This window comes from Leiobunum rupestre, chromosome 9 (assembly GCF_980474605.1).
Source record: "Leiobunum rupestre chromosome 9, qqLeiRupe1.1.hap1, whole genome shotgun sequence".
Lineage (NCBI taxonomy): Eukaryota > Metazoa > Arthropoda > Arachnida > Opiliones > Sclerosomatidae > Leiobunum > Leiobunum rupestre.
In genome coordinates this window covers 31,192,210-31,208,107 of record NC_143392.1, presented here as the reverse complement: position 1 = coordinate 31,208,107, position 15,898 = coordinate 31,192,210, and the positions used below count along the sequence as shown (strand labels likewise).

At 37.0% G+C, this 15,898-nt stretch overlaps 1 protein-coding gene across 2 annotated transcripts in view; it reads right to left on the bottom strand.

The window, feature by feature from the left end:
- Window positions 1–13,342: 13,342 nt before the first annotated feature.
- The window catches only part of sfl (N-deacetylase and N-sulfotransferase sfl), a 259,871-nt gene continuing 257,315 nt past the window's right edge, over window positions 13,343–15,898 (bottom strand). For both annotated transcript variants that reach the window (XM_090159288.1, XM_090159289.1), the window contains one exon: window positions 13,343–15,602. In XM_090159288.1, coding sequence (XP_090015414.1) covers window positions 15,383–15,602 — 220 coding nt within the window. In that variant the 3' untranslated portion in view covers window positions 13,343–15,382. The remainder of the gene's footprint in view (window positions 15,603–15,898) is intronic.

Sequence of the window (15,898 nt, the reverse complement as noted above, 5' to 3'; positions counted from 1 at the left end):
TGGTTCTTTTGGTGGTAGAGATTCTGGTTCTGCCTGCACGCACTCCCCTCTTTGGTTTCTATGCCACAGCATGTCGAAAGAGAGACTTTGTGCAGTGCCCTATATTTGGTCCTCCAAAAGATTTTGGTCCGAACGTTTTGCCAACGAGGGCTGACGTTCTGCGATGTTGTCAGGAGGTTCGAAGGCAAAAGGGCTGTCTTTCAGAAAAAGACAAGGTGCCTTCGTTCGGAGACATTGCCGACGAAGTCCGTTCCAAACTAATAGTTATTTGGGAATCTGCTTTTATCCCAACGGCCTCAGAGCAGCGCATTAAGGAATGTCTCACAAATCTTCATAAAAAATACACTACGTTGAAAAATTTATTGAAGAGTATAACAACTTCCCAAAGTAATAAGGATGAGAAAATCGCCGCCTTCAAAGAGTACTTCTCTGAATTATTTAACATAGCCGCTTGTAAGTGCGTTGACTTGTCTAGGTGCTCCTGTCCCAAGGAAAAGAAGGTTCCAGCCATAGAGCATGCCTTCTATCTTGACCAAAGAGGTAAAAGACTCATGGGAATCGCCAGCGTAGATGTCTCTGAAACAAAAAAAGTACATAAGAGAGCAGAACGTAATGCAAAAAGAGGCAGACTTGAACGGGGAGAAGGTGGGGAAAGCGTTCCTACTGCATCGGCCTCCAGATCTTCCTCTACGATTGATATGGATATAGATTTAGATTCCTTCTTTGAGGAAGGTGAAGGTGATAATCATTCTCCTGAAATTAAGGTAAAGGTTGATGCTTCTACCAATGATGACGATTTTCACGACATACCACGCAGACTTGTGCAGAGAAAATCATCGCAGGCCAGACTTGACTTATCTGAAGCAGCAGTAGTTGCTGAAAGATATGGTATAAGTCAACGGGCTGCGGCACATTTAAGCTCGTCTGTACTCCTCGCTGCCAATCGAGCAGGTATGATCTCCCCGGATATTTCTCAAAAAGTACCTGAGTGTCTAGTCATAGATAAAAGTAGGATAAGGCGCGAGAAAATTAAAACAGGCTCCAAGTTGAAGGAGGAATCACGCTATGAGGATTCTATTCGTGGCTTATACTTTGATAGTCGAAAAGACGAAATATTGACAGCCTCCGGATTTATTAAGGAGGAACACATATCTTTGGTGTCCGAACCAGGTTCTAAATACGTAGGCCATGTCGTCACACCATCGAGCCATGCCCAAGATGAGTGTGATTCTATTTATAATTACGTAACAACAGAACTGAATGGAGGCTTCGATGCAGTGGTAGTCGTGGGCTGTGATGGTACAAATACGAATACGGGCTGGAAGGGAGGAATTATTCGTCTACTAGAGGAACGACTTGATCGTCCCTTGCAATGGGTTGTCTGTCTATTACATTTCAATGAGCTACCGTTCAGAAGTCTTTTCGTATTTATTGACGGACCTACCTCTGGTCCGAACAAGTACTCAGGGCCAATAGGGGGACAACTTTCAACTTGTGAGACCCTGGATGTTGTAAAGTTTAAACAAGTTGCAAGTGACTTACCTGAGATTGAGCCCACTGATCTCAGCTCAGATCAAAGGTATCTTTATGAGATATAAGATGCCATACGGTCCGGAGCGTACTCTCCTGAGCTGGCCTCCTGGAAGATAGGCCCCATCAACATGGCTCGCTGGCCAACAACTCCAAATAGAATTCTGAGATTATACATATCAACAAAAAGACCCACAAAGAAACTGCAAGTATTAGTTGAATACTCACTCACAGTATACGTACCTCAGTGGTTCCACATCAGACGGGATAAGTCTATCGCTGATGTGAGTCGGCACCTCTTCCAAGCAATCAAATTGTCAAGGTTTCTTCCTCTGAAGTACCGAAATGTGGTAAACACTTCCATTCAGAGAAACGGCTTTCTGCCATGCCAGAAAATATACTTCTTGGAATGGTAACCGACCCTAGGCTTACCAAGACGCACTCACCAAAATCCTGGAAGCAAAACATAAGCAACAGACAACTGTTAGATACAATATTGTGCCAAAAATTAATTTTGGAGCTAATGATTACACAGAAATGATTGATTGGGAACAGACAGATGTTTCACTTACCGTACCTCCAGTTTTATATCCTATAACAGAGGATGAACTTACCGCTAAGCTATCTATGGCCGATGGCTTGGTACCAGACTGGGACTTAACATCTTTCCCTTGTCACACAGTAGCGGTGGAAAGAACTGTTAGACTGGTAACAGAGGTGTCCAGACAAGGCATCGGTCCCGACGCTCGGGACCGACAGATACGCGCCACACTTCTTTCTCGAAAGACTGTCAAATTATTTGACACTAAGAAAGACTTTGTGGGTGAAATTAATGAATCTGACACTTAAATAAGCACGTTCTACATATGGTTGGTTGGTTGGGTAGGGCGTGGGTGGAGCCCGATGTGCAGCCACCTCTACGTGGTGGGCTCTGGGTCACTCGAAGTAGTGGAACTCAGTGAGCTAGGAGCTGCACAAGTATTTAAGCGTTTTACTCGAAAATACGCAATTTTGAGCCATTTCCCCCTCCATGAGGATTGGCATGGGGTGACTTTGGCGACTCGGTACGGACCTCTAAGTACCCTCTGATGACTTTTCATCGTAAAGTCACCCTTGGAAAGTATCGGTATCGATTTTAAGCCCATATTTGCAAAACCTTAAATTTTAGTGTTTTTTAGTGAAATTTCGAGATTTCACCCTCAAAGAACAGACTGAAGCTATTATCCGATTTCAAAATTTCAAAATGCGCTGAGTTTCGGATTGGACTGGGCCACTTTTCCGCACCAAGCCGTTTCCTGGACGCACAATGTTGGTTTTTCTCCCCAGCCTGTCCTCCTTCTCCGACTTCGGTCGGGTTTGGGCTGGAAACTGAGCTTCGTCTCAGGCTAACGGAGAGGGTCCGTGCAAACTGGCCACGTCTGCGGATTCGGTAGCCTGCTGTGGGGTGGCGGGCCTCCGTATGAGGGCACAGGGGTCCTGTTTCCCGGCTTTTTGGAGCACACCGGAATCTACGGTGCCAGCTATGCCGGGCTATGTGGACCGCTGTGTCCCCATCTTTCCACTTTAGGAGCTCTCTCCAAAGGGTATGACTACGTAGGTAGGGTGTCGGCTGGAGTTGCTATAGCATCCACTCTTAATCCCACCGCTGTGTGCGAAGTGAGAATTGGTCCACCCATTGCTGCACATTTTGCTGGGTTGAGTGGTTTGCGTCAATGGTGCGACCATCAGTAGTAGGGTACTACTACCCATGCTGGATTTGTCACCTGTCCGGGCTTGGGGACGCTGGCGTAGGGCACTATGATGATAGGCCCCCGGTGGTGTTCAGTGGCGTAGCCAGGATTGAAAAAAAGTAAAAAAATAAAAATATTTGTATGTACGACCATACGTTTCGGGGGGGGGCATGTCCCCCCCCCCCCCCCCACTGGCTACGCCACTGCCCCTGTTGCTAGGTACACCGGGCTAAAAATTCTGACACACTTCTATTCTTGTAGTATCGCCCAACTACTTTTTCTTCTTAATATTCTATACCCTGGTTTATAATGAAAATACCAGGATAATGCTTCATCCGTCAGAACTATATGCACCGTAATTTTATGGTTTATTTGATATTGTAAAATATATAGTCGCAAAAAAACGTTCATCGACGATGTTGGACATGTTATGCTTTCATTAAAATTTTTATAAACAAATCCAATTCTTGGTAAACCAAAAAGGCGCACAACTCAATTTCGGCGCCCCTCTCAAACCGGCGCCCTGGGCAGTTTCCCGGGTGGCCCGGCCCTTGAGCCGCACCTGATTGTCCTTTATATACATTTCTTATATCTATGATCGGACCGGTGAGGTAAAGCAGACAATGAAAACAAAGGAATTATTAACAATACGTCGTTTTGATATGCTTATCTCTGATGGCGAAGCGCTCTTAATCTTTAGTTGTTTATGCCGAGCGGTTTATGCACTAAAAACAGAATCCGAGAACAGATGTGGGCCGTCCTTGTGACACAAATCTATTTTTTGGGCGTGTTTCATTGGTTTAAAACTTTCCACAATATGGACGAGGGCGGGATTCAACTATTGATATAGAATTGAGGTTTTGCAAGACGAAAATATAAGCCGCGATGGGTAAAATGTTTAAAAGAAACGAAATAACATTAGCGAAGAATGAATTACTATTTCTAAATTTCGAATTATTGATTAAATAGATCAATTTATTCAAATAATCTCTTAAATCAAGTAAAGTTAAAGCAACTTCCGACTCTATCATTTCCACTTTACTTGTATGATAATAAAACCCTTGTTATTAGAGATCGCAATGATTCTATTCGATTCTTCAAAAAAACTACTTTATTGGAGAGCGTGGTGCCATCTATTTATGGCAAAGGAAGCTAAAATTCAAAATAGCGAAACCATAACTTCGTCAGAGAAACTTTGTAAAGTTTTATAATTAGACAACTTACACTTTACTTACAAGGAGACGACCCGAGGTGTTACACACCGATTTTGTTCAAACTCGGTGGATTGGTAGACCTTCATGTAACTTGAAAAATCCTAAAGTGATTTTATTCAATGGGCAACGGTTTTGCCATGGCAACGAAAAATGTTTTTGACAACATAAAATGGAAATTTTCCCATTGAAAATAACATGGGATTTTGACCGATTTTAAAAATTGAAAAAAATTAAAATACCCAAATTATAAAAAATTTATAAAAATTGACGAAAAAAATCAAAATTGATCACATTTTGTCAATTTGAACCAAAAGGGTGAAAATGAACCGATATGGCTAAAATTTTAAAAATGTGAGAAAAAAATACAAACATTGACAAAAATATTTAAAAATTGATTAAAATATTGATCAAAAACAGTAGTTTCGATCAAAAATCATAGGAATTGACGGAAATTTATGAGTTGTGTAAAATTTGATTAATTTATAGATAAATTGCGATTTTTTGAAAAACAAAGTATTTATTTTGGTCAATTTGATCAAACTTGACCAAAATTGGAAAATAATAGATCCAGTGGCGTCGCTAGGGTGTTTTAGGCGGCGCTTGAGCCACCTGTCAAATTTCTGAAGCGCCACCTAAAATTCCAAATTTTTCCAATTCACTTGTCGAAAAGTTTCTTCGAACTTATAAATGGGCATCAAAAATTTAATTTTTCATAGTCGGCCTCAATATTTCAACTTTAAAAACCTTTTTGGGAGCTCCCCCCCCCCATATCACTCACTATATGACGCCTCTGACCAGTGATAATGGCTTAAGCGCCACCAGTTTTGAAATCCTGGTGACGCCACTGAATAGATCTAAATTAGCTCAATTTTAAAGGTTTGTAAAAATTATATATAAATAAACTAAATTCGACCAACTATCTCAAAACTCTTTGAAATGTTTTTTTTCAAAATTGAAAAATGTTAATAACCCTAAAAATATTATCAAAATCAATAGTTTCGATGCAAAACGATCAACATTTATGGACATTTATTTATATATATAAATTGCCTTTTTTTAAAATTATTTTCCAAATTTGGAAAATAATAGATCAAAATTAGCAAAATATTTAAATTTTGTAAAAAAAAGTATTAAAAATTAAAAAAATCAGTAATTTCGATCAAAAACCGCATTAGTTTCCAATCTATATCCGTATTTGTTTTGGTTCTAAAAGTTCAAAAATATTATTTACTTAAATAATAAATAAATGAAATTCATTAAAAATTATTTATATTTATTTATTTATTTATTTAACGAAACGGTATTTTTTTTAAACATAAGGTATAATAATGTTTGGTTTTTAAAATAAATGTTAACTATAGCGAAATAAATTTTGTTCAGTTAGTATATTTTACCGTCAATATTGGTTTCTTCATGTATACGATAATACCTAAAAAACAGCAGGAAAAATGCCGCGTATGCTAAAATCTTGGCTACCAGTAATCCACGATGGATATTGATCCGTTAAATGTTGTGCAATGTTTAAAGCAATTTGTGGAATTAGAAATTCCATTATAGAGTAAAAGTTTAACTTTTAATGATTGTGAAAAACTTTTTGCGAAGGAGTTATTCAAGAACCTGTGTAACATTTTAATGGAATACACATTTCTAGAGGAAGAATTAGTTGGTATGATTTAATATTTAACAGTAGTAGTAGAAACACGTAAAATAAAATAAAACTATAGATAATACTAAAAATATTTAATTTTGTTTTTGGTAGAAATTACTTTGTAATTTCGATTTACATCTTTTTAATGTAATAATTAGTAAATTACGTAGTAAACTAATTTTAATTAGAATATTAAATAAATTAGGTAGTATAATAATTTTAGTGTAATAATTACGTAGTATAATAATTTATTTCATTTAAAATAATTATTAATTTTTAAAATTTATGATAAACTGATTTTAAATTATGGAAAATAATATAAATTAAATTAAAATTAAAATTATTAGTAAAATAGTAATCTATTTAAAATAAATTAAAATTATTAGTAAAATAATTATTAAAATTTATAATAAAATATAATTATTAATTAAAGGGAATATAACCCGCAAAGCAATCTTTGTGGAAGACCCCTTCAATTTTTCAAACTTCCCTGTACAGTGGCGCCAAATATTTTTAAAGGCAAAGGCAAGAGCGGCCAGAACTGCAAACGTTGGTGTTCCACACCAAATACCTGGGGTTATATTCCCTTTAAATTAAATTAAAATTAATTTATATTATTAATAAATTAAATTTAATTTTAATTAATAAATAATTTAACGAAAGTAAATATTTTCATTAAAAAAATAGTATAATCTAAAATAGTTAAAAATAAAATTAATTAAAGGGAAACAGTTAAAATTATTTAGGCGCCGCCATTTTCGTACAGGACTTGAGCTCCACCGTTAAAATGATTCCCCTAAAACCGGTTTTGGGGGTCTGTAAGACAATGACGGCTGATTTGGAGAGCGCGTAAAAGAGTGAATAGGAAATAATTTAAATTATAGATTATATTAAAAGTTTTGGAAAATTATTTAAAAAAAGCAATTTATCTATATAAATAAATTTCCATCAATTCCTATCAATTTTGATCGTTTTGATCGAAACTATTGATTTTGTTAAAAAAAAATTAGTGTTATTAACATTTTTAAATTTTGAAAAAAATATTTAAAACAATATTGAGATAGTTGGTCGAATTTAGTTTATTTTTATATAATTTTTACAAAACTTTAAAATTGGGCTAATTTAGATCTATTATTTTGCCATTTTGGTCCAAAATAAGTGACCAAAATAAATACTTTGTTTTTCAAAAAATCGCAATTTATCTATACATTAATCAAATTTTACACAACTTAAAAATTTCCGTCAATTCCTATGATTTTTGATCGAACTACTGTTTTTGATCAATATTTTTTCAATTTTATATATTTTTTTCAATTTTGAAAAAAAATTATTTCAAACAATTTGGAAATATGTTTGTCAATGTTTGTACTTTTTTTTATTTTTCTCACATTTTTAAAATTCTAGCCATATCGGTTCATTTTCACCCAGTTGGTTCAAATTGATCAAAATGTGATCAATTTTTAATTTTTTTTTGGAATAGGTCAAAATCCCATGTTATTTTCAATGGGAAAATTTCCATTTTATGTTGTCAAAAACATTTTTCGTTGCCATGGCAAAACCGTTGCCCATTGAATAAAATCCCTTTAGGATTTTTCAAGTTAAAGCCCTTTTCACACGAGCCCACTTTTTGACCCAACAAGATGAGTCAACTTGAGTTGAGTCAACTAGTTGGTTCGTGTGAATAAAAGTTCGATGAGTTGATCCACCAAAATAGTTTGCGAAAAAAAATGGATCACTGATCCATTTTTGCTGACTCAGCATTTTGATTTGAAAAGTTGGCTCGTGTGAAAAGGTCTTTACATGAAAGTCTACCAATCCCCCGAGTTTGAACAAAATCGGTGTGTAACACCTCGGGTCGTCTCCTCGTTAGGGGACTTTAACCTTAATTTTATAGCCCATATAAAATATATTGTTAAAAATAACCATAATTAAAGTTATTGCGAAATTTACAAACGAGCGAAACAACGCGAGGGGTACTTTTATGCCCCGCCTTTTAGGTCCTGAGAATGGTATGTGGTCAGAAATGTATAAATCGGTGCTCCAAGCGAATCAAGAGCCTACAGCCTGGTTTTCACTTGGCGGAAAATCACTGACAGAAAGTTTGACGTCGACGATATGGTTTTCGACGTTTCGCTCACTGTCGGCGTTTTAGCATTTTCACTTGGCGTTTTTTTAGGGCGGAAATAAAGCGATTTCTTTCTGGCAGCGAGTTCGTCGGTTTTCGTCTGATAGTGGAGATTTAAGCCTAGGCCTAAAAATGGATGATTTATCTGATCATAATAGTGAACTATTGATTAAAGCTCATGTAAGCATTTTAAATTTAATGTTATTTTACATGATCTATCGTGTTCAAAGAAATATGAGTTATGAAAGATCGGTTTGTGTGAAAGAAACATGCTGGAAAAAGAAGGCAACAAGGGTATCAAGAAAAAAACACGTTCCAAAATTCACAGAAAAGCACGTGGCCGAGTTCCGGATGCAAGAAGCGGGAAATAAACCATCCTCCCTGACGTCACAGTCACCTTTCGAATATGGTTTTTGATTGGTTGAAAAAGAGCGAAATCGCCCAACTGAGCGAAAAAAATAGAAATGAAAATCGGCGTCGACGGAAATTTTTGCCCATTTTCCGTCGACGCCGGGCTTTTTCGCCCAAAAACCGCCAAGTGAAAACCAGGCTTACCTCTATCTGATTATTATTGATTATTACACCGGTGGTTTCATCAGAATGCCCTACGCCAGCGACCATAAGCCCAGGTGACAAATCCAGCACGGGCAGTAGTACCCTACTACTGATGGTCGCAGGCTCGACGCAAGCCACTCATCCCGAAAATAGGCTCGACAAAAGGCGCAGCAATGGATTGACCAGCTTCCACTTCGCGTACATCAGTGGGAATAAGAGCGGATGCTATAGCCGACACCCTACCTACGTAGGTAGAGAGCTATATCCTTCAGCATTGCTGAATCAGCAAGAGCTCCTAAAGGGGAACGACGGGCACACAGTGGTCCACATAACCCGGCACAGCTGGCACCAGAGATCCCAGTGTGCCCCAAAAGGCCGGGAAACAGGACCATTGCGCCTCATACGGAGACCCGCCGCCCCACAGCAGGCTACCCAATCCGCCGAGGCGGCCAGTTTGCCTGGACCCTCTCCGTTAGCCTTAGCCGAAACCCTTACCAGCCCATACCTGACCGAAGTCGGAGGGGGAGATAAGACCATTTGATCAGAGCTAACATCTCCCAGTGCGCCACCGCCCTTATGGGTTACAAGAACCGGACCCCGACTCCCCGGTAAAGCCACCAGTTATTGCACACTGACTCATTAAGGTCCTCCTAAGAGTTATTCTGTCACGATTGTTCCTTTTAAGTTTTACACGAGCCTAGTATATGCTAGAGTAACACTCCCGTAGCCGACGCCGCCACCGCCGTTCACAGTAACGCGTTTGGGAATAACCGCATGCAGACTAAAACGACGTGCAGACTAAGAGTAAGCCATAAATATTCTTTGCGTCCTTATGAGTAAAAATGTTTTAAAATGCTTTGTTTCAGAGTTTTTAGGCCCACAAACCGGGCGCCAAAACAACGAAATAGCGAGTAATGTGTAGTTTGGTATTCTGCCTTGAACCCAATTGTTTCCCTTTATTATTCATTTTTTTTTAACGGTGAAGCGATAAACTCAATACAGTGATTTCAGTCTCACGTGATACGACGTCATCCATTATTTTTGCCATAGAGGAAAAAAACCGCACAAAATGGCGTCCATAGCCAAAGCTAAGAAGTGAAAGAACTACTATAAATAGCAAATGTCTAAAGTTCATTATTGAACTAGCAGAGGTGTGCTAAATCCTACAGTGATTATATTTATGTCAAGTTCCATTATTTCAAAGAATCTAGTTTAATCGACCCTGTTAAACAGGGTGATAAATACTGGAAACAAGCAACTTGTACGAGACGAAGGCCAAATCAAAGTATTTTTCCCCATGGATGCTACGATAGTGCTTCTAATTTTGGAAAGCATACAAGAGCGATATACGGGTGATAAGGAAACGGAATGGTACTTTTACTGTTGGAGACACGAAATGATACTTGTTAGAGTGTTGAATACGCGAAATGGTACTTGCGAATGCTTACAATTGCGCATTATTAATCACTCTGTTCATTATTTATGAATAACATTTAAATCACCCTGTACATGAAATTAATAAGCGCTTAATAACAACCTCAGTAAAGTTAAATTTAGCCGAAATGAGCGCTGTAGCAATCACCCTGTAAAATAACTCAATCACTGCTCCTTTTACATAACACACAACCGGGCCCTAAATGGGTAGAAGTGTGCAATAACTGGTGGCTTAACCGGGGAGTTGGGGTCCGGCTCTTGTAACCCATAAGGGCGGTGGCACACTGGGATATGTTAGCTCTGATCAAATGGTCCTATCTCCCCCTCCAACTTCGGTCAGTTTTGGGTTGGAAACTGAGCTTCGGCTCAGGCTAACGGAGAGGGTCCGTGCAAACTGGCCGCCTCGGCAGATTGGGTAACCTGCTGTGGGGCGGCGGGCCTCCGTATGAGGGCACGGTGGTCCTTTTTCCTGGTCTTTTGGGGCACACTGGGATCTCTGGTGCCAGCTGTGCCGGGTTATGTGGACCACTGTGTGCCCGTCGTTCCCCTTTAGGTGGGGTGTCGGTTGGAGTTGCTAGCGCATCCGCTCTTAATCCCACTGCTGTGTGCGAAGTGGGGATTAGTCATCCCATTGCTGCACCTTCTGCTGGGTTGAGTGGCTTGCGTCGAAGATGCGACCACCTGTCCGGGCTTGTAGACGCTGGCGTAGGCACTATGATGATAGACCTCCGGTGGTGTGGTTTTAATCTTACCAGGTACACCGGGCTATAATTCTGACACACTGGCCAAAAGTGAAGGGGTCAGTCCTCTCGTCCATGGTTCGCCCCTGTCAGAGGCGATTCCAAAAGACGTCCAACCACGTTCCCTTCCCTCTTTCGACACATCCTTCACCACCATCGAAAAGTAGGGGCCTCAACTCTGAGAGACCTTCTGCATATTACCAAGAAACCTTCTATTTTACCAAAATATCATTTTCAACTTAAAAGGTATACCCAACGCCATCTCCCGGGTACTTAAAATTTAAGGAAAATTAAGTTTAACAGCTCCATTAATTTTTTGGTCTACATCAAAAATATTTTAAACACTGAAAGTTTTGAAGCTCTATCAAATGCAATAACAACAGGTTCCCTACCTCGATTTGTTTTTAAGTTCTACTCGAACTAAGAACACATTTCTAAATTAATTATACCAAATTAACAATAAAGTTAAAATTACCAAAATTATTTTAAGCGCTAGAGGACAGATTGATCTATACAGAAAAATTCATTTTGAAAGAATTCCTAAAAATCCATAGAAGTTTGACTCGAATTAGAAAGTCTAATTTTTCAATTGCCCTCAGTACTCTTCCCCCTTAAAATAAAAATGTGTTATCCGCCCATGAACTCTGTCAGCCCATAAAAGTGGTATACCTTTGGAAAATAGATAATATCAATATAGTTTCCTAATAATATATGTCTGTCCATAAAGGTCGTGATATTAAATTATGCCTGAATATCACGTCACTTTCTATCAAATATGCTAGACCTCGTGTGGCCTTAAGTTTATAACTGAGTCGTATAAACACATTTACTAAAATTAAGCTAGACCTTACGACTAAATCAGACGTTTTCTATTCAGGGAAATAGGCGCTTAAATAAAACAGCCTTCAAGGAAATCGCCAAGAAGTAATATTTCTAAGAGCTAGGACCTGCAAGAACTGTTTATATAATGCTTGTTGAAATAAAGGAACTTTTCATCAGACATTGGCAAAATCCATAGAGATAGAAAAGAAATAGAGGCACTATTGTGTCTGGTGAAGTTGACCGCGAGTGCCGACCCTCTTTTCGCCAATGTAGGAAGCCATTAGATGGGCAGATTACGTGGCGCCATCGATACGCGGTGAAATGAAATACATTATGCCTTTTTGAAAATCAACTCTCATTTGATGAAACAAAGGAAGGATAGATGGCGTTGCAAATTCTGCCCATCTCCGCTCTCATACATGCGTGAGGGGGGATGAATTTTCCCGGTCAAAAACAGAGGTGCCTTAACGCGGTAATCTTCCCTCTATTTCTTTTCTATCTCTATGGCAAAATCACATACATTTTCAGTGAGAGTGGTACTGTATAAAAATCTTCACTCTTCCCCAAAGAGTGAGATTAGTCAGTCTTATCAGAGAGTGTAAAGTCGCTTCGACTTTACACTCTCTGGTCTTATTCTTGGCGGGAAACATAAAATTTAAGGCGGGACATTTGAATTCCCTCCTAAAAGTATATTTTAGCCTCCTTTCCCGTTAATAGATGGAAAACACTCTCCAATAAAGTCATTTAATTAAAATTTCCCACCGTCTTTCAATATATTATTATTATCTAAGATAATTAAACTGTCAAATAACCAAAATATGATACTGATATTCTCTATATATTGATTTATTTTTATTCTATCCCTGACTGCGCGAGAGACAGCTAATGTCTAATTTCTGGATCCCTATTGCCCAAAATTGACACAGAGACAGAGAGAGGGCACTATATCACCTTTCGATTGAAATATAATTTTAACGACTGCCCAAAATTAAGACAACGAGAGTAGGTTATCATAATTTGATGATATGCTTCCAATGTACCATGTCTGGGCTCCAAAATTGATAGTGACATTGACGGCATGATAATTTTCCTTTCTATAGCCAACTCGCTGCCAGTCAACCAAGCCATGGATTGTAGATCTCTTCGTTGACGATTTCAATGTTGGATATTTGGAGATTTTAGTGTTTCTTAACCTTCATAATTATAGTGAATCCACGAATTTCGCATCTCTGCCATCAGGTTTAATAGAAGCTAGGGAGTGTTAGCACGCGATTTTTTGGATTCAGTGCATACTCCCTTAAAGCAATTTCAGTTTGAAAATCCCCAAAAATCACTAAATGAGGAAATAACCAACTGCTTCAATAAATTATCATTTAAACAATTTACCCTAAACGCTTTGAGAGTAATGTAAGAATGGTGGCAGCAGTATCGCCTACACAGTAATACTGTGAAACTAATAAAGGCAAATCCCAGGGGAATTAAGCCACAGCTTAAAAGTTAAAATGATAAATAATTTCTAAAAATGGAAGTACTTTATTTTTTTATCAGCCGAGGTTTTGATGCTAATTTGTTTTTCATTGTTTTGGATGGCACACCAAAATTTTTATATACATCTTTGTTACGGTGATTGTATTTACAATAATTTATACAACATGACGCTCTCACTTTGGCTTTCAACAATGAAAACCCAAATAATGCGCGTTTTAAATATTCGATTCTTAATTCTTATTCATTTCAGTTTTATCAGCACTGTGATACACGGTGCTTTTAAAATTCATACCAACTCCAAAAGGATGAATTGAATTGTTTCACTAGAACACATACGCCATTTATATACTAATTTTTGGAAAATAACTCAAAATTTCTTTTTTCCCCGGTTTCTATAATATTTGCGAATCTATGTATATATATATTTCAATCTTATAATTTTGCGTTTAACATATTATAAAGAACAATATTTTTTTTAATAATTATAGCAGCTTTTGGCTTCAATATTATAATGCAAATTTAAAGAATTTAGATTTTCTTTAAATCGTAGTTGCTCTTCTAAATGCCTGTGTTTAGGACTTTTTTCGCTAATAATTCAATCATTCACTAAAAAAGAATTAAATCCAACAAACTAAGCTGCTTTTTTAGCCATTACAAATATTTCAAACTAGGATCACAGCGTAATCTTTTCTTTTACTAAAAAATAAGTAGTCCCTATGGCAAAAACTATCGGATTATATAAGCTTCGTAATATAAATGAAGCTCTAACCTACAATAATTTAAATCCATTTATAATTTAGAATTTACTGATAAAATAACTTTTTTTGAAACTAAAGTTAAACGTAGAAACCACTTTATAGTATAAAAACTATGAAACTTCAGCGTTGTTGTAGACAGCTTGCAATTCCAAAGCCAAAACAATATTTTGATAGATACACACATTTTTCGCCTTCGTATTATCAGAGTTGTAAATATATATTTTTTTATATATTTTGTTAATATTTATATAAATCTCGGCACAATTTAGAGTAGTAAAACCCATCAACCTCAGTTAAGGTAAAATATGAATAAATTATTTATTGCCTATGTAGTTTGGGCCTAATAGACGAAACACATTTTTTTACAATAAAAGAAATATAAAAAAGACCAAATTATGTAAAAAAATACTGAATAATTTAAAACTTTTTAAATTATAGCAATTAAAATTAGTGGAATGAAAATTATAAAATATTTTTCCTCATTTGTTTATAGAAAGAATAATGATTTCGAAAAGCTTCGTTTCAAAAATAAAATGTGCAATGTAAATAAATTTGTTTCAATAGTAGAGAAGTTCTTTAAAAAAGAATTGGGGAAAGAGAAGAAAATATCTTATTTTGATCCTTTCTTGGTATCCAAGGTCACGTAAAGGTCATGATAACTGACAAAATTTGCTAATTTAAATAATTAAACGATTAATATTTATTGGCCTAGAGCGCAATCACCCAAAAAAAATTGCAAAACCATTTAATGGTAACATCTAATTAGATTGTCAATTTTTTAAAACCATTGCCGTTAACAATATTCAGAGTAGATAACTGGCTGCTTAATAAGGACGGCTTGATGTCATATTATAACTTTCTCAACAGATATCTGACTTATCCAATTTATCCGTTGGAAAGGCCATATACACTTCCAGTATTACTCTCTCCAAAATTGTTGCTATAAAGCTCAACTACAAATCCTGACATCGTGATCCAGCCATGAAGCAACTTGTAACCTACTCGGTCACACTATCTACATATTTCAAAAAAATAATTCCCAAAGTTCAATCTCGTTAAGTTTCAAAAGCAATATGGCGCGTCTTAATTTTTTCATACATCCTTGGGCAATAAATTATTACACTTTATCAAGGGCCATTCTACATCTTTCGATGGAATCCTATTTTTGTCAGTGAAGCATGACCTTTGCAAGAATTCGTTGGCCAGTTCGTCTTAAATCTCGAAATTATAATGTATTTACATTATTTCGAATGTCCAGGGAAGGGTCCACTTATTTACCAAACTATAGTAGAGGAGTTTTTCTTAAATTGACATTTAAAACAAATACTCCTCCTGGAATCAACTATGAGACAAATCCTCTCTTAACCAAGGTGGAACTGGCTGCCGAAGCCTGTCCAAAAGTTTTGACAATGCCACATTGTGCGAGAGGTAGAAAGCCTTTAAATACTTTTCAGCTAAAGGTTCCATCACTGGGTATGAACGGCCTTTACTGCGGCCTAAACAACGCGTACTATTCACTTGAGTCACTTGGCAATAGAATCCTTTCCGAGAATCAAACCTACAACCAAAAAAAAAAGACATTCATAAATTAATTTTTTTTTTGCACATGCATGAATGGCGAACACTTTAAATACTTAAGCAAAATAAGCTCATTTCACAAAATAATAAATTATTACGAGTGATTAAAACCTGTTTTTAAATAAATAATGGAAACTACAAAATACGAGATTACACTCAACCAGGGTTGCTCATTTTCTAGGCAAGCCACGATTTTTGGGTTTCAAGCCAAGCTTCCATTATGAAAAATTTCACTTTTCGTGTATCAGGCTGAGCTTTTGGGCTTTTAGGCTTAGC